This window comes from Drosophila gunungcola, assembly GCF_025200985.1.
Source record: "Drosophila gunungcola strain Sukarami chromosome 3L unlocalized genomic scaffold, Dgunungcola_SK_2 000005F, whole genome shotgun sequence".
NCBI classification, from domain to species: Eukaryota; Metazoa; Arthropoda; class Insecta; order Diptera; family Drosophilidae; genus Drosophila; species Drosophila gunungcola.
This window is the reverse complement of record NW_026453180.1, coordinates 1006820-1025618: the sequence shown is the minus strand read 5'-3', so window position 1 is coordinate 1025618 and position 18799 is coordinate 1006820. Positions and strand designations below refer to the sequence as shown.

Here is an 18799-nt window from a genome sequence, read left to right as displayed (position 1 = left end):
TCGCAGTTGGCCTGCCATTGACAATGGCCGCTCAAGATCATGTTAACTTAACCGGGCGGAAAAAAAGGTAATGCGATCATTTCGGGATTGTGCAAGTTCAGCCATGGCCCGAGCATTCACAGAAGACACACCCCGTTTGAGAAGTCAGACCCACATGTCACATGTCTAGTAATCAGATCCTGTCCCCGTCTGTGCCGCAGAACATTCCAGATCAGTCAAGCAGCAATTCAGCAGTGCACACACTGTTGACTCCGGTAAACAGGGAAGCCAACTGCGACGATCTGACTTCGACTTTGACTTCACTGCCATTTTCTACGGAAGCCTTGGGGAAATCGTGCGCTGATAAAAGTGAATCCCCCGTCGGTCTTAGATATATCCGCTATCGGACTAAGAGATTTGTACAATTTTTGGCATCGGTTCCGTGTGAATATTCCAAGTGGAAAATTATCTGAAGATATGTCGGCTCGAGGGGCACCGTTGATAATTTAATTACGCACTCCTATTTTAAGAAAAATCATATGAATTGCCAAGTTTGTTGATTTTTGGAGAGCCCATTTTCAGTTGTCTGACTTTCTATTATCAGGAAATATCTCTCGGATATTTTTGGGGGTTTTTAGTGGATTCTGCTATGTCATTTTGTAGATCCTTATTATGCTTTTTCAATTCGTGAAACCTTTTTTTGTAAGGCTTTATATTTTAGTTCTTCTCATTTATAATTTATCATTTTTGATTAACATATTTTTCATTGGTAAGACTTTTCCCATAGTGTTATAAATAATTTAAACATTTTTTTCCATTCGTGAGCAAGTTACGGATTTTTTGTCTTAATTATTTTTTATTGTTTTTTGAACGGTCTAACTTTTACGTTCTCTGATTATGATCTTATTATGTAGTTCACAATTTTACAACTTTTAATAAGTCTAATTATTTACCATTATCTTTTCTACAAATCATCTCTGTAATAATTATATTCGCCAACTTTCAAGTTATTTTAATAAGTGCGATGCTCTTAAAACTTAGAAGTTTCCTATTCATAGCCTTTATCTTTTCTTCGAATCACCTTTTTAATAATTCTGTCCGCCATATTTAGTTCACACTTCCTTTAAAGTACTCATTAAACTTTGTTAACCCCCGACACTTTCACGACTTTGTTCTCCAGTAACCTGTTTCCCAAGCAGCTCTCCTCCCGACTCCTTCTACCTGTCATCCACTGCTCCTCAGACCAATTAGATGGGCCACAAACCGAGTGTAAGCCTCACCCCTTTGGACTTTATAGACCCTATAGAGCCATCCTCATTGCGGTGAGTCGGTTCCAATGTTGTGTGGTTATCTGTAGACCATCATAACTTAACGCTAGAGTGACTTCCAGCAATTGTTTTTCGCCTGACCCACGCAATGTCGCTTCAGGGGGCGGCGAACCTCAACTTCGGGGCAATTACTTATGCATTTCCAACTCGACTTGTGCTAATGTGCTCAGATTATAGGAAACACTCGGGCAGGCAGGCACTTTAGCAGAGGTCTTCTGGCAAGTATTCCCCATACTTTCCACACTCCGCACCGCATCCAGGAATGGTATAATTTTCCGGTCTTTGGTTTCCTGCTTTGTTTTAGCGTGTTCCTCAGACCAACGATCAATCCCACAGCAATGCACTCAGCAGAGGGTCTTTGTCTATCTATCTATGCGTTTCCACTTCCTTTTGGAACCCAGAGCTCTCTGGCTTCCCGTTCCCGTTCTGAGATGTCGAGTGGTTTGGATGGTGCCCAGCCTAGGCACGTTTATCACCAGAATGAGAGACGACGGCTACTTGTATAATTTATTGCCCACTGCGCCGGCCACATTAAGAATTCATTGACCGGTCCAGCTTAAAGTCATCGGCCTGTGGCGTGTGGAAGGGAAGCTGCCGCTCTGGCTTCGATTTTCTCCCATTTAGAAAGTGTGTGGAGAAAGAAAATTAGCCAAGAATCTTGTAGACCATTGTTCAGAACTGTAAACTTTGATATAAACACAATGTTATTTCTGATTACTCCCATTTAAGTAAACCCAAAGATATATGACTTGTAATAAGTTAATGCGTTATAAGGCTAAGGAACAATTTCTAAGAAATAATTATTATTCTTTAGATTAAATCGAGATTGATTGGCTTGCAAAGAAGGTCTAGTCCTTATTAGTATTTTTTCCCCTTTTTGTAATGTAATGTAATTTATTTTATACTAAGTTGTTAAAGAAAATAACTAACAATTCCAAAATTAAATATGAAATGAATGGGAAACCCTTTTAAAACCATAATTTCCATTATCATGGCATTACAAATAAGAATCACTATGATTGATTAAGGAAAAGGTAAACCTACTCAAACGTAGTTTAAATTGGCATATACCATCGGGTATTGATAAGGCCCTAGAATAAACAAATTTCACTTTGATTTTCACTTTCTCTCGCTTTAAAATCCGAATTACTCCCCAAGGCAACGCGATTCCTATCGCCAAATAATTGCAAATCGTGTGCACAACATTTGTTTCGTGGACGCCTCTGGCTCTTAGTCATTTCTATAATCGATACGACATTATGGTTTTCAAAGCTTTGTAATTGTCTTTTCAAGTACACGAGACGGAAGTCTGGCTATTTTTTATATTTAAATTTTAAATTCTGCGCTCAAGAGTCACCAGTCTGACTGGTTTGGGACACAGCCAAAAGACAAATCCAAGCTTAATGGTATTATAATGAATGTGCCTAGGTGGGGTTATAATTTGACTTTGACCCGCTGACAGTCACCGCTTCAAGTTTACTTTCTTTTAGCAAAAAAAAGTTGCAGAAAGCTGCTTTTATCTTTGTTTGTTTTAAAAATGTTTGTTTTATTTGTCGCATATATTATATTTATGGCTCTATGCCAAAGCAACACTTTCAAGTTGATTAGCGAATTCCAATAAAATTCTATTCACGGACTTAGAAAGTGATCTGCTCTTGCAAAAACTCTGACAGAGTCATCAATCGATAAGTTTAGACCTGAGTTTAAAGGAGAAAATATTTGGTGATATTTAAAAATGGCTACGGAATGATTTTTAGTCGAACTTTCACATCTCGTAATTTGGTAACTTAAGGTCTATATTAATCAATGTATTATAAATGTCTTAGGAGACTAGAAATATGTTCTGTTACCAAAACTAGTAAAACTATTAATCAACTTGTTATAAATGGCAATGGAGAGTAGAAAGATGTTCTGTTACCAAAACTCTATTAAGTTCTTTGAAAAAGATAGTGGATTAAGTTCTATGTGTTTGCCTATGGTGAAATGGGTAACCTTTACTGCATTTGCCGAACTCATGATTTGCATGCTTGAAGTTTCTATTAAGTAAAGCTTTATAATTGACAATACACACATTCTAAAGCAGTTACAGGAATGAGTTATAATGTTTGATTTTAAATGGATAGAGAGTTTAAAGATATAGTTTTTAACAAATTTTTATTTTTGGTCAAATGAATACCTTCATTTTGATTCGAGTACCAAAGTAAACTGATGTTGAGGTCCCCTCAAAGAGGTGCTTTTATACACCTGACGGAGGAACCTTATCGCGGGCAGCGAAGAAACACTCAAGTGGTGATAAGGTGATAAGCATATTGGGGATATCAATCTTTGACGGCGATGAAAGTTGGTCGATCGGACCCGAAGAGTTCTGAATGGCCAAAAAGCAGATTGATCACTCCAGCCTTATCGCAAATGTTTGTTTACAAATTCCTCTGACGTCGGCCATTTTATCTGTGTTGATAGTAATTGCCGTAAATAAGATGGAGAACCGTTGAGTCGGGGAAGAACAGCTACGGCGGCTTCTCCTCTTATCCTCTGGGATTCTTGGCCATTATACTAACAGTTCTCAACTCAAAGTTTGGCTGACAATTAGCGACGAGTTGTATGGAAATGGGGTTTAATTGGCCCGGGTCGATTGTAAGCACCCATGGGCACAAAGTTCCGAAGCCAACTCATGCATATGCAATGAGGTCTAGTCGTCAGAGACATAAGATTCTTGTTGGTCAGAACTGTTAGCTGACACACTTTGGGGAAAGAAAAGCCATTAGTTATTCTGCGGCGTCTCGATAAATCAGCAAAAAGTAAAAGTGATAAGCATTCTTCTCCGACAAAGGAATCGACCACTCATCGACGTTGAGCGCTCCACTCATTCACAAATTAGCATTAATTTATGAATTCATCTATAATTCATGGGGCTCTAAGAAGGTCAGGCTTGGGATGCTGGCTAGCTCTGACAACCTGAAGCGACGAAGCTGAAGCTTCTCCTCCCAACTCGCATCTGCCAACAGTAGCCTTTTGTCATTTGTCTCTGCCGTTGGCCACACGCGAAAGGTTAACAACTTTCTTGGCACTGCAGAAATCCGTGGAAATCGGTGCTGCCTCCACAGGCGACTGCCGACGAGCTTAAGCCCACTGGTGTAACCCCAGGAATACCGCTAGCAAGTGCCCCACCCCGCACCTGCGAATGGGGTTAATGTAACAGCCTGCACTGACTGCGGCTTCGAAGTTTGCATACTTGAGGTTGGTTGGGTCGTTAGTCAGAGTTAGACTTCAAGATGGAGCCAGTGCCAGTATATACTGCCAACTCCAACTCCGTCCACCGAGAAAGCAATGTGCAGTCGAGTTGTTGTGACTGTTGTTGATGATGTGTGGTAGCCTCGGGGTCGTCGACGACTCAGTGGTTTTACGATCGAACGCACGCCCGTTACAAGAGCTAAACAGGCCCGCACCAAATAGAGTTCTTATAAGGTCTAAGCCTCAAACCCACTATCTGGCCCGATACAACTCACTTAGGTGCACCAAAGTGGAGCTAGATGTTGAGCTCGAGTAGCCCGTACCTTCTGCCCACCGAAGACTCGTAATTGCCCACTCCAGAGGTAGCGGAGATGCTAACAAGGTTAATGGCTTTTAAAACCCAACGTTTAAGCTGCAAAATTAATATAACTTGCTCTAAAAACTTAACAATCGGGCAGAGATGGGGTCAATCTTGCTAAGAAAATCAAACTAATGTTTTTAAGGAGCGGCTTCAGACCATTTAGTAATGGCTGATAAGCTCTTTAGATTAATACGTTTTGGTCTGGCCAATTTAAATACCGCGTTGTTAATTGTCTCGTGTGCACTTGCGATAAGTAAAGTAGCTAGTTGCTTCAAGGCTCATTTTAAGATAGTAGCATTGTGAAGATCTACTTGTTGATATAATGGAGTCCTATAAAAGCACTGCCCACTCTCCCTTTCGACATCAGTTTCAAAAAACTTAAAGTCTTGATTTTGAACAAACTAGTGTCTAATTTATATCGGGGATCTTATAACTTCCAACCAAGTTTTATATAAAGCTTAAACTTTAGTGATTTAGAACTTTGACATGCAAAATTATTTATTTCAAAACATTTTAAAGCCAAGCTTTTGAAAATTAACAACGATTTCTGGCACATCCCTGATTTTCTATGCTCATACTAATACCGGGACCCTAAAAAGTTATAGTTTATTATGCCGACTAGCAACGAAAACAATTTAAGAGCTTAATTCCTTTGTTTTGAGCAGCTTTCTCCTAATTTCAAGCCTCAATTGTACTGCCCCAAGGCAATAAAATTCGAATTCGTTTAATAATCGCCTATCGTGAGCTCAATTCGTAAGAAGCCCTAGGCCCGATCAAATTTGTATAATCGTTATGACATTATTGTGTTCGCCAATTTTTAAGTTCTCTCTCGTTGGAGACGGAAGTTTTGCATTATTTGCTTGTCGATTTTGTATATTTAAATTTAGAGTCATTGAGCTACCAGTTTGACTGGTTCGGGGCTCATGTCGAAGCCGATTGGAATTATAATGAATTTGTCTGCGTCTGCATATTATTTGGCTTTGACCCGCTGTCAATTTTTTAGCTGTCTGTCAGGCGAAGCATTAAGTTTACTTTCTATTGGAGAAAAGATATATATTTTATGTTGGCAATGCAAAAGTTTCTAACTTCGCACTGATATTTATGGCTTTATCACTTAGATAAGCGCATGCGAATTAAATAATCATATTCTTTTCACTGGATTGGAAAGTATTTCATTGAAATGAAGCAATTAAATATTTAAGCCATAAAGTTTTTAGACTGTGGAAAGGAAACGAATCTAAGCAAAGCTAATCAGTTTGACCAAATTAAATTGTTTCCAATGGCTACAAAAATTTGGGCTTTTTTATTCTGGCCTAAATCAGTTTAGAATCGGCTACCAGTGGATCTGAATTTCTAAGAGAATTAAATCTGCTTCGGAGCAAATTTAAGGACTTATTTTAAATTGGAAAAGTCAAAGTTCTTAGACACCAAAATTAGACTTTCGGTTTAACTTATAAGATCCCCGAATTAAATTGGATACTAATTTGTCAAAAAATCATTTTATTCAGGGTCAAAATAGGTTTAGAAGCAGTCGTCGATGGACGGCAACCATCCGCTGCAGTAGTGCCAGGTGGACCAGGCGGACCATCCCTGCTGGCTGAGCACCTTCTGGGCACAACGGACGGAGTGGGTGATGTCGTCGGTCAACAGGGCATTGCAGCTCAGTCCACACTCGTTGTAGGAGAAGCGACCGCTGGGAGGGGAGCACCAGTAGTAGTCGTTGATCTGGAAGATGCCGTAGTCGTTGGAGCCGTTGTAGTTCTCCGGACCCACCACTCCGGTGCGGTAGGAGCTCTCGTGCTCGGCAATGCAGGCCCACTTGTTCAGCTGGTCACGAGGAACGCCCAGGTGGGACATCTCGCGGGCCAGGGAGCAACGGTCCATGGTGCGACCGAAAGCTGGGGCGGCACAAGCCAGAGCAACCAGAACGATGAAAGCCTTCATGGTGAAACTGATATCGGAGCCCGGAAAGCAGTGCGCTTTTATAGCCGGAAAATTATCTAACCAAGTGTGGTTATCTTTGGTTTTTGTATTTAATGTGGACGGGTAATCTGAACGCGTCGAAAAGAATCGCTGGGAAATCGGACCATATTGATAATGCAATTGATAATTTCACTGGAGTATCTCGATAATATGAATGAAGTATTACGCCGATTCGATTGTGAATCCCCTTGCTATCGAGGTTTCAAGTCCACCTGCTCTGAATGGATGCAAATCGGCCTTTGTGATATGTAGGATTGTTTGTCTGGCCAATTGGCCTTTTGATCTCAATTATGGCCTTGCTGCTTCTCTTTCGTTTTGGTGGCCCATTGGCTTCAATTAGTCTGGGGTCTCCAACAAAAGCTCTGGTCTCTGGGCTCAGGGCCTCCGTCCATTGTTGGCCCAGTGTGGTTTTGTTACCCAATCCACCAATTGCTTCATTTGTCAGGGAACGTCAAGGTGTCCAACATCTGTTGATGCCCCGGCTAATGTGGCTTTGATGCAGTTTTCGAAAGAAGGAAGACTTTTAAACTATTTCCAAAGGGAGGCGCGAATAGAATACCTTAAGCGACCGCAAAAATCGCGTGAAGAAAGAAATTTCTTTTTTTTTTTTCGGCTAAAGCTGAAAGTAAGTTGGCCACTCGCTGGGTTGCGTGTAAGCCACCTACTCCACCGACCCCGCCCCTTTTTTTTGATACTCTGGACTGTAGACCGTGGCCAATGCATAAGCTGTTTAACAATTGTTAAATCAGACCGGAACAGATTTTTCTGTAGTTCGGCATACACTCGTTTTTTTTTTTTTTTGATATTTTTTTTGTGGCTGCCTTTGCCTGCCTCTATGGCTGCTATTTATTTATTTACAATCTCCGCGTTTCCCGCCCGTTGGTTTCTTTTGTCTATGCGCACAGCTCTGGACAAAGTGGCATTGTTACTCGGATTGGGGCTGCGCCGAAGACTTTGAAGTCTCGTGCCTCTGCCAATTCAATTTTCACTTCAATTTTCCATGAGTACAGTTAAACGTAATTTGTTTTCATACTTTTATAACACACACGCACCAGTCTTAACGACTTTTTATTCTTTTTCTGGGTATTCTCGAGAGTTTCTTTCTAAGTTGGTTTGATGTGGGCGTCACAGTTCAATGTCAGAGCTACCCACACACTCAGGGATTTACATATCTAGATTTGGACAGCGGAGGCAGTTAAAAGAAAGTCGGAGCCCATTAGCATATGCACAAGTCCGAACCGAAACATACCATCTTGATCTTGACCATGCGAGTGAGTAACCATTCGACCCTCTGACTTACTTGGGGAACTAGTTTGGGTTTTTCTACTCCTTACCTATTTTTTGTTTGTGTCCAGATTCTGGTCTTCTTAGCCCCGTTCTCCGAAATCCAATTGGGAGCAGGCACAGCAGCGTATTGACACGGTTCCGAATTGGGCCAAATGCAGCAAGAACGTTCTCAAATTCGTTGGCTAACTAGCAGCACACACACTCACACACACACACACACACACACACACTTTTCGCATTCGCATTCGATCGGACTTTCATGCTGCACTTTGCGTCGTCATCGAAGTAGAAGCATAAATTGAGAAGATTAGCACGAAGCAAGAAGAACCACTCGGTATGGTGTGTTATTATTATGGTGGATGCTGCAATAGGCCAAGTTGGGGCCAGTTCTAGCCGGGTCCAGTACTCGTTTTACCGTTAGTGCACTCCACTGGCGATGCTGTTAGCTGTTCGGTGTTCGCTGTTCGCTGTTGGCCAAGAAACGGGGCGGGGAAAAGGTGGAGGGGGGCCCGGGTGCCAATACCGCACTTTTCTATCCAATCAAACTCGTTTCTTCCGAGAATACACAATAGAAAAATTCATATCGCGTAATCGTCACAGAGTGTCACGTAACTTTCAAATGGAAATGGAAGTGGAAATGGTAATGGTAATGGAGCTCAATACTGGATCAGAGGACTATATGCACACTCTCTGGTTGCCGCACTAAAAGCCCATCGATTGAACTTGGCTAGATTTCAGGACCATCTAGCTAAGCCATCGTTCGCCTAATTGCCAACCAAAACAGAGTTTTGTTTACGAAATCACCGCTCTTAACGTCCGCTTTCAGCAAAAGTCACGCACCGACTGATCCGAAGCCGCAGACTTGGCTTGAACCCAAGACGAGTTTGCAAGCCGAAGTGGAGATCGTGATTTCTCTCTCTCTCGGGTTTTGGTATAAGACTTCTTTTATAAGACTCATTTTATAAGACCTCCTCTTATGAACAACAGTAGCAACTGCACACCACCGAATTAATGAAGACTGTCAAGCGCCTGAGGGAATCTTCAGTTCTCAAAGCCTGACCACAAACTGTCATTAGTTTGGGGAATGTGACAAGCCAAGCCCCAGTAGAATTGATCCAAGTTTTAACAAATCAAAGTGGCTTTTCTAGGAAATCGATATAAATGTTGGGAGGCGGTTATAAATTCTCCATTTATCACAAGATAGAAGCAAACTAAGCCCTATGAAAAATTATGTTTTCATATGTAAGTAGAGTTAGAGAGACATTGGTATAAATTTAAAGAAGTATTCCAACTATTTTTGCATTTTGAGGATATTTAATTTAGGTTTTTGTTAAAACACAAGGCCCTATGTTAAATGAAATAAATTTTCTAAATCAAAGTTGCCTTTTCAGGAAATTTATATGATCATAATTCTAAAAAGGAGAACAGTAAACCATTGTTAAAAATATATTTTACTAAGCAGCCTTTTAAGTCTGAATTTATAAAGATTCAGCATCTTTAATGTCTTTAATTAAATCACAAAGACACCCTGTGTTTAGCTAGAAAATTGTGTAAGCCCAAGTCCCATTAAAAATTAACCAATTATTTGCAAATCAAGAAGTCTTTACTGGGAAATCAGAACTAACGCTTAGAAGCAGTCGTCGATGGACGGCAACCATCCGCTGCAGTAGTGCCAGGTGGACCAGGCGGACCATCCCTGCTGGCTGAGCACCTTCTGGGCACAACGGACGGAGTGGGTGATGTCGTCGGTCAACAGGGCATTGCAGCTCAGTCCACACTCGTTGTAGGAGAAGCGACCGCTGGGAGGGGAGCACCAGTAGTAGTCGTTGATCTGGAAGATGCCGTAGTCGTTGGAGCCGTTGTAGTTCTCCGGACCCACCACTCCGGTGCGGTAGGAGCTCTCGTGCTCGGCAATGCAGGCCCACTTGTTCAGCTGGTCACGAGGAACGCCCAGGTGGGACATCTCGCGGGCCAGGGAGCAACGGTCCATGGTGCGACCGAAAGCTGGGGCGGCACAAGCCAGAGCAACCAGAACGATGAAAGCCTTCATGGTGACAATTTTCGAAAACTGATGTCCAAACAGCAGAGGCTTCGTGTTTTTATAGCCAAATAATTCGGCTGATAGAGGAGTTATCGCCTGCACGCTTACTGATACGAACTCCATTTTTGCGCAGCGATCGATAATTTTAATTAAGTCCCAGAATGGAAAATTTGCAGCTCTAGTTTAAAGGGTTTATATGCAGGCTATTTGTAAACAAGCTGAAATCAAATCTAACCCCGAGTATAGTTGACTATAAATACTGACGAAATTATCATTGAATAGGCTATACAACAAGATCTGTCATAAGTCATATTAAAAAGAAACTGTCACCGAAACTTCAAGTCAAATCAGAATCAATCATCTACTAACTTTTCTTGTCCTTTTTTTTTAGAGATACCGCTTATCATATCTGTTCTGCCATTTAAGATAGCAGAGTTCATTTTTTTATAAAAAAGGATAAGTTTCCTTAATTTCGAAATAATAATATATGTATTGCCAACAAATAAACTCATCGCATAAATTAAAACATCATGTTAAAGCTGCTTTAAGTTATTTGATTTAACTAAAGCCTAAAAGTATGCAATATACGCGTGGCTGACAAAAGCTGTCAGCTATGGCTGTTGAACTTTAAGAATTCTTTAACTCTGCTTACCTGTCAACTATCGACTTTCCCGCTTCGTACATGGAGTCCAGGGAATAGTCGTCGCCAATGGAGCTGTAGACATTTGTCTGCGTCCCAGCCGTGTCCACATCGCAGTAGCTGCAGCTGCAGCACGAGTACTGGGAGCAGTACGAGGATGCATCCAAGTCGGTGATGCCAATGGAGCACTCCTCATCCAGCGGTTGTGGCTGCGGCTGGAGTTCAATATCCACTGTCTCTTCTTTTTGCGGGGAACCCCCGCGTGGAGAACGATTGCTGAAAGTCCAAAGATTAGTTAAGATATAAGGACACTTGCTTAAGATGATATGACATTTGCATAAAATTTGGCTTATTACTTATATAACTTATGAATTAATCAGGGTTCATAAATATATAACTTATTGAAAATCAAGGGTTGTTAGAGCATACACACTTTTATGGACTGCTTTAATCGCTTTATGTTACGAATATGAAATATATATGTAATATTTTTAAATGCTTCAATGCAAAATGTTATTAATTTTTTTCTGCATAATATAGCCAGTCGGTAGCAGTACTTTAAAGCTCTTGGCATAGCAACCTAATTTTTGTTAAAGCGGAGTTTTATTGCGAATATTAAATATATTTGTATTATTTTTCTTAACTGTTTTTTTTTTATTGCGAGTATTAACTATATACATATGTAATTTTTTTTATAAAATGTTCAATTAAAATTTGTTTTATTATCCCACATAATTAAGTTAGCAGTACTTTATTGCGGGTGTTATAACACCTTAATTGTTGTAAATCAAAACAAACGGAGTCTTACCTCTTGGTGCGTGAGTCCATCGTGTCCATGACCACGTTCCAGGTGCGGTGTATCAAGTAGAGCAGAAACAGCACCCTCGACGTCTCTCCATTGTGTTGCGGTGTTGCATTATTATTGGCATTCTGTCCATGTCCAGATCCCAGACAACTGCTTGAGCCCAATCGCTCCTGATCTGTGGACTTCGGCGGACTCTTCTGGGGATCGTGGTGGGGATGGCGGGCGGGCAGGGTCTTGGAGCGGTACTCGTTCTGCAGGCAGTATTCCCTCTTGTGCTGTTGGTATCGACGGCGCGTATTGAACCTGGAGTTCCCCTCGCCGGCGGCCCCCTCCTCGGCGGCTCCGTCCACGCCCCTGCTCGATGCAATGCGATTGCCCATTACAATGTCGCAGATCAGCGGCTGTCAGTCATTGCCTAATGTGACATGGAGGCATGGGGCACAGAGCATGGAACACAGAGCATAGAACACAGAACACAGAACACATGTTAGTGGGGATGTCTGCATGGATGCAAGCAACTATCTCGGAGCTGACACAATTCTAGCAACCAGTTTGGCCAATGGCCAGCGCAAAAAAAGTGAAGTGGCCATCGGAATTGGGTCGACAACGAGTTTGGCGACCTCGTTCGCCTAGAACAAATGCCTCTTCGTTTGGCTGGCTTTGTAATTATGATAAACCATATACATGATGGATTGCATGGACCAGTTTAGACATGATCCTGGACAGCCAGATTGCGTGGATGCTGTCATTTCAAGCCAGCATCTATCAAATGGATCTAGCACAGCCAATCAGCAGCCCATTAACCAGGCAATACATCAAATTAGCGCCCTTGGGCGATTAGTACGCCCAGCACTTGCGGCTTGACCCGAAACACACCCGAAATGAACTATATATTTGGCTACATGGTCTTATCTCTACTGACGTAGCAAACGTGACCGCTAAATGACAATACTCGATCGCAGAACCAAACACGGGCACTATCAGTGGGTAACCAGCCGAAAGAGGGGGTTGACTTATCAGCAAACTACAGTGAAACATGCCGCAAAGGGATTTGAACTACCTGCGTTTAAAACGAATCCTCATTATCGCTCATTAATTGCTTTAAACAAAAAACATATTTGATTAGGCATAAATTATGAAACAAGTTTGTTTGAAAACTTTCTTGTTGTCACAAAGAATATGTAAATGTAAGCCATAAAATGGAGCAGCAACCAGTTATTTTAGGGTCCCCATTGTAAGAACCTTTTTCAGTTAGTGAAAGTGACGACTATAAAGTGGAAAGTTTTTAGGCCTCTATGTAAAAGTTTTGGCTGATAAGTTGACTTAGGTCTTTAAACGGTGTGGCTACTGTAGTGAATTAACCGCACCATAAATAAATGTCTTTCCGACATGCGCATTGAGCATGAGAGGTGTTGCGGATTGTACCTCAAACACCCCGAGAACTTGAAAAACCAACATTCTCGACTCTAATTAAACCAAATTACTGAGTTATCTTATCAAAAGAGACACCCTGTACGAGCAGCAATGTTAACTATAGGACAAACCGGGAGCCGAGCACTCAACTTTAAAATGCGAGACCCCATCTGGTTTTGGCCGACAGTCGCGTTTGCAACGATCTAGCGAGCGGTAGACTTTACGCGTTTAGTACGATAGAAAGGAGCTGGAAGGCCTGACAAACTGAGAACCTGAATCAGAACGGGGCCAGTAGTATCAGGAGTTAAGTAACTAGGACACACCTCCGGCCAGCCAAAATGAGCCAGAACCAACTCATCTCAGAGCAACTGCTCTTCGAGGAGAAGCCACTATATGTGCCCCCATTGTCGGAACTGCAGAAAGGTGAGTTCAATCTGAAGCTGAAGCTGATTTCCCACAGATCCGACAGATTACTATACAAATACGTGCCATATTCGCCCGAGTGCCATGTGCAAATGACCTTCAAGAACGGTGACGAACTTTCCATAGTCGGTTCTGCCGTTTCACTGTAATGTTTTTTCTGTTTTCTGTTTTCTGTTGTTTGTTTGCTGTTTTCATTGAGCAGTCCAAAACAGAAACATATGATTGGGCCTCAGAGCTTTTTGGGATAGCTTTTGCTACACAGAAAAAACAAAGCACTTAAATTTAAGGCATTAGGTTCAAAATAAAGGTTTTAAAATTTGAAAAAAAACATTTAAGTAACACCAAGTAAAAATAAATGTACTTTTTAAAATGTTTCAATGTTTGATTTTGCACCTTAAATGTTGTAAATTTTTTCTGTATAAAAAAACAGAAAAATTATTTTCCTAACTATTTTTTGCACCTACAACTTTTAAAATTTTTCTCTGTGCAAAAAACACAGCTCTAAAGTTCAAGGTTTTAGTTGCAAAAAAAAAGGTTAACACATTTTAAATAACTTTTAAGTAACAAGTAAAAATAAAATAACTTTTTTAAACGTTTCATCTCTGTTTTTGCACCTAAAATGTTCGATAATTTTCTCTGTGTATAAATGTTGTCTAGATGGAGGTCGAGATAAAAAGCTTTAATGGGTTTCTCTCTCTGCTCCCAGTTATACAGGGTGCCTTGACTGCCAACTTTGCCAGAGTGGATGTGAGTGTGGGTCCCTGTCCGGATCTAAAGGACTCCCAGTTTGGTCTGGTGGACAGTGGACTGGGTGGCAAACCCACTTTGCTGGAGGCAGGAGGCCCACCTTTTTTGCTGCCCTTGGTTCAACGCGATAAGTTGTACAATATCACGGAGATCACGCGAAAGATTCAGGGTCCTGGCAAGATCTTTGCCGTGGGCGCAGGAGCAGGTCCTTGGCCAATTAGGGGATCCAATTGCGAAGGCATCTACAACCTGTCGGTAAGCGAGACGGATGAGCTCACCAATGGCAGCTACACGGCCACGGTGAGGGGGCGAAAGGAGGAGTGTGTCCTGGAGAAGATTCCCAACACAGAACCCCGCTGCGCCCTGCTCCTGAACCTCTTCCTCAGCCAGGGAAAACCTGGTCAGGTCCTGAGGATCACCGCCAAGCAGAGGACTGGCGAACAGAACTTCATCGAGTGCATTCGTAAGGGTCTGGAGACCCACTATGGCGACAAGGTGGTGGGTCTGGGTGGCATTTTCCTGATCAAGAAGGGTGCTGCTCATCAGCACGTGATGCGGGACTTCAGCAAGACACCCATTCACACCGACGAGGAGGTCAACGAATGGCTCAAGTTCTACGAGATGCCCGCCCAACTTAACGCCGTGGGCACTTTGGTGACCAAGGAGCACGACCTTGACCTTCGCCTGCAGCACTTCCACTCCTTCTCCTTCAGCAACTGGGGTGGTCACTATCATTATGACACAACGCCCGATGTGGTGGAGTACGAGGCCTATCTGAATGTGGCCGAGCGGGTGGTGCGGGTGGACAAGCCCGAGGCCACTCACAAGGTCGGTCGAGACTAGATCTTATCTCCCCATATCTAGTTGCCCCTACACCCCCATAAATAATATAGTAAATAAAAATAAAACCAAAAGTAAACGAAAAAACAAAAGTGCTATTTTTGGGTGTATACCATAATTAGATATGGAGCAGACTAAAATTATAAGTGACATTTTTATTAAGTATTTGAGCAAGGGTAAATAACACTAAAAGTTAAAATAGAAAACTCAAAAGCTCTATCACAAAGTCAAAAATCAGTGGAAACCATGTATAAGGGCAACATTATCATGACAGGCGTTCGAAAAGCTGACATTTATAGCGAGCGATCTATTTAAATTTGAAATAGAACCAACTTAAATAATAGCTGAAGTGTTTATTAGGGTCAGAAAATTATATAGAAAAATATAATAGAACCACAGTTTTTTCCTTAGCCCAACCACAAAATTGAAACTGAACAGTGGAAAGCATTATCATGACAACCAACGAACGGCTTACATTTTTACCAGACGATGCTACTTTATTCAGTCGCTATTGTACCTCTACCAAAGCAAGTTCCTGAACTCATATCGCAATATTTGCAGTGATAACATGAGCCAGAGTCACCTTCAAACGGATCAGCTTCTCTTCGAGGAGAAACCACTCCATGTGCCGTCACTCTTAGAACTACAAAAAGGTGAGCATTACTGAACGAAGCATTGATAAAAACACACAGAAAAAAATGTAATAAATATGATACTTTTTTGAAATAATATTTCATATCAACACTGAATAAAATTGAATATTGATTGATACAAATTTAGTATTGCTTACTTTTTTTATTCAGTTTGGTCTGAGTGTATCATAATGATATGTTTATATCAATTGAATATCAAATGGTATCAAAGAATACCATTCTTTTTTTCCTGTGTATTTCTCGCCTAGCTGTGTTCTCAGATAATGCTTTTTTCTTGCTCTTAAGTTATACAGGGTGCTCTGAATGCCAACTTTGCCTCAGTTGATGTTAATGTGGGTCCTTGTCCGGATCTGAAGGACTCCCAGTTTGGCCTTGTCGAAAGTGGACTGGGTGGCAGGCCCACTTTACTGGAGGCAGGCGGTCCACCCTATTTACGCCCCTTAGTGCAACGTGAGAAGCTCTACAATTTGAAGGAGATCACTCGAAAAGTTCAAGGACCTGGCAAGATCTTTGCTGTGGGACCAGGAGCAGGTCCTTGGCCCATTCGCAACTCCAATTGCGAGGGCATCTTTAACTTTTCCCTGAACGAAGAGGATGAACTCAAGCAAGGTAGTTACACAGCTACTGTTAGAGGAGAAAAGGAAGAGTGTGTTCTGGAAAGAATACCCGAAAATGAACCACGCTGTGCTCTCATCTTAAATTTATTTTTGAGTGAGGGAAAACCAGGTGAAGTGCTTCGAATCTCTGCTAAACAACGAACTGGTGGGGAAAACTTTGTGGATTGCATTCGCAAAGGGTTGGAGCAGCACTATGGTGACAAAGTTATTGGCCTGGGAGGAATCTTTGTGGTCAAAAAGGGCTGTGTCCATCAGCATGTGATGCGGGATTTCAGCAAGACACCGATTCATACCCATGAACAGATACAACAATGGCTCAAATTCTACGAAATGCCAGCTCAGCTAAATGCTGTGGGCACTTTGGTGACCAAGGACTTGGGACTTGATCTAAGGCTGCAGCATTTCCACTCCTTTTCCTTTGAAAATTGGGGAGGCCACTACCATTACGACACCACTCCAGATATAGTCGAATATGAGGCTTATCTTAGTGTGGCCGAACGTGTTATCCGGGTGGACAGACCAAAGCTAACCGACCAGTTGGGAAGAAACTGATATTTGACTATCTCAGCCTGTCAAAACCATCAAAAACTGATACACTGTTAAAAATAAAGTAATAGGTAAAACATACATCTTACTACTGAATTCAAAATTGTACATTTATATTATTTGAATTAAATTAATATTAAGTACAATGCATGCTAAATTGCCTGATTTATTTTTAAAACCTTTCAAATAACGTGAAAATTTAAATACATTTTATTTATTTAAAATATGGTTTAAACTCACATTAAAAATACTCAAATAAAAAATTTTTAAACTTTTTTATAATTTCATTTTTGAAAAAACTAAAAACTGCAATAAATGAAAGCCGAAAAATATTTAAATTGAGTACAAAATAATAAGAGATACTACGCTCTTTTACCAATCTTTTTTGTAACTGTCTGTTGGTCTAAAAATAAACTCTTTTTAGGAAATGTTTTCAGTTTCTGTCTGGTCTGCGAAATGACAAACGTGAGGCTAACATCATTTGTGGAGCAGGCCCCCAGGGGATGGGCTTTATGTAATTGCCAAAAATTAGAGCCGCCGCTTTCTTTGAGATGCAAATCGATTCGATGGCCAAATGATCTGTATACCATGGGGCACCTGCCATGAGTCTTAGAAATTCTGAAGCTTCATGCTTGGCCTAATGATAAACGCGATGTGGCCGTCTAGCTAAGCAGGCCGTAAATAATGCCCCAAACATGCAGCAAAACTATGTTTTTCTTTTTGCACCGCTGATCATTAATTATTTAATAACTCAGACCACCGCTGCGAGTGCATTTGCGAATTCAGGCATTAAAGCGTTTTTTATAGATTTCTTGTACATAAAAATGCTGGACCAAATCAACCCATTTTGTTGTGACAGTTACAAATCGCAGTTGAGATAGGGGTATCGATCATCTATAGATGTATAGATAGATCTTTTGATATTCTTACCCACTCACGCTGGGACTCTCCCTAAAACTCCTATTGTTCTGTTTTTGGCTCGTCGTCGGCTTCTCTGCTTAACGGGTTTCCAATATTTGCATTTAAGTATTTATTATTCCAGATTCGGTTATCAGAATGAAAGTAGCACTCTTAAACGAAACGCGGCGCACACAAACAAAACTCCGAAAAACATCCATCGATTGATCCAATTTAATCTACCGAACTAACAGCGCGGTGAAATGCAAATGCGATTTCTTCGACGTCGTCCCACGAAAAAGAAAATCTCTTTTTGTTATTGTTACCGTTGTGGTTGTTGTAGCATTGGTTTTTGTGGCTCAGGCATACTCGGTTTATTCATATTTTAAACACACCATTAGCACTTTTTATTAGCTGCCTCGCTTTGATTGACTCCACTTCCACCCGACTTCACTTTACCAGATCAGCCTAGTGTAACTCCGCCGGGGTTTTCGATTTTGAGTTTAACTTTAAGCTTAAACTGGGCCCACACGTCTGTTCGAGTGAAACGCGAGTTGCAGACTGAATGAAGTCTGCGATCAGATGGCTCGACTGCCGATTGCCGCCACTGGTTGGAGTAGCTTTTCACATGGCTCTTCAGGCGCGTAGATAGCGAACTTGTTTGGGGGATTTCTACAAACATTGGTTCTATCCATTGATGCACTCAGAAAATCAGCAGCCTTAAAATTATGAAAGTTATTGTGCTTTACAGCATTGCCTTGCAAATTTTACCTTAGGCAGGTTATTTACAATATAATCTTTAAACGGTTAAACAAGTGTTTTTTAATTAATCGTCTTAAACATTAATTATTATTTCTTCCTTCTTGCCTTTTCTTACACGAATTTCATTTTCTAAAAGCGGAAGCCTTTTTCGATTTTAATTTGAACATGAAAATTATCATTACGAAAGGAAAAGCATTTAGTTTAATTTAGACTACAGTAAAGATATACCTGGTTGCAAAGTTCATT

General features: G+C 41.2%; 5 protein-coding genes across 7 annotated transcripts in view; 2 read left to right on the top strand and 3 right to left on the bottom strand.

The window, feature by feature from the left end:
• LOC128259413 (uncharacterized) overlaps positions 1-18338 on the bottom strand; it is a 29353-nt gene extending 11015 nt beyond the window's left edge. Inside the window, exons 1-3 of one of the 3 annotated variants that reach the window (XM_052991765.1) lie at positions 17825-18338; positions 11659-12070; positions 10863-11126 (exon numbers count right to left, since the gene is read on the bottom strand). In XM_052991765.1, coding sequence (XP_052847725.1) covers positions 10863-11126; positions 11659-12035 — 641 coding nt within the window. In that variant the 5' untranslated portion in view covers positions 12036-12070; positions 17825-18338. Of the gene's footprint in view, positions 1-8216; positions 9002-10862; positions 11127-11658; positions 12071-17824 lie in introns of those variants that run through there. The other 2 variants (XM_052991766.1, XM_052991767.1) reach the window with 2 other exon arrangements.
• On the bottom strand, positions 6383-6867 carry LOC128259428 (lysozyme A/C). Its single transcript, XM_052991784.1, has one exon. The coding sequence runs from the start codon at positions 6841-6843 to the stop codon at positions 6421-6423; it is 423 nt and encodes a 140-aa protein (XP_052847744.1). The 5' UTR covers positions 6844-6867; the 3' UTR covers positions 6383-6420.
• Positions 9751-10250, bottom strand: LOC128259423 (lysozyme A/C). Its single transcript, XM_052991778.1, has one exon. It carries the CDS (start codon positions 10217-10219, stop codon positions 9797-9799), a length of 423 nt encoding a protein of 140 aa, XP_052847738.1. The 5' UTR covers positions 10220-10250; the 3' UTR covers positions 9751-9796.
• LOC128259419 (ester hydrolase C11orf54 homolog) lies at positions 13230-15176 on the top strand. The gene is made up of 2 exons (XM_052991776.1): positions 13230-13491; positions 14198-15176. The coding sequence occupies exons 1-2, from the start codon at positions 13407-13409 to the stop codon at positions 15079-15081; spliced, it is 969 nt and encodes a 322-aa protein (XP_052847736.1). The 5' UTR covers positions 13230-13406; the 3' UTR covers positions 15082-15176.
• On the top strand, positions 15497-16988 carry LOC128259421 (ester hydrolase C11orf54 homolog). The gene is made up of 2 exons (XM_052991777.1): positions 15497-15731; positions 16017-16988. Exons 1-2 carry the CDS (start codon positions 15647-15649, stop codon positions 16898-16900), a joined length of 969 nt encoding a protein of 322 aa, XP_052847737.1. The 5' UTR covers positions 15497-15646; the 3' UTR covers positions 16901-16988.
• Positions 18339-18799: the final 461 nt, after the last annotated feature.

Excerpts from the sequence above, each read along its gene's own strand:
- LOC128259428 (XM_052991784.1), bottom strand. The coding sequence starts at position 6,843 with ATGAAGGCTTTCATCGTTCTGGTTGCTCTGGCTTGTGCCGCCCCAGCT.
- LOC128259423 (XM_052991778.1), bottom strand. The coding sequence starts at position 10,219 with ATGAAGGCTTTCATCGTTCTGGTTGCTCTGGCTTGTGCCGCCCCAGCT.
- LOC128259419 (XM_052991776.1), top strand. The coding sequence starts at position 13,407 with ATGAGCCAGAACCAACTCATCTCAGAGCAACTGCTCTTCGAGGAGAAG. Across the intron at positions 13,492-14,197 it reads ATTGTCGGAACTGCAGAAAG|TTATACAGGGTGCCTTGACT; the intron begins GTGAGTTCAATC and ends CTCTGCTCCCAG.
- LOC128259421 (XM_052991777.1), top strand. The coding sequence starts at position 15,647 with ATGAGCCAGAGTCACCTTCAAACGGATCAGCTTCTCTTCGAGGAGAAA. Across the intron at positions 15,732-16,016 it reads ACTCTTAGAACTACAAAAAG|TTATACAGGGTGCTCTGAAT; the intron begins GTGAGCATTACT and ends CTTGCTCTTAAG.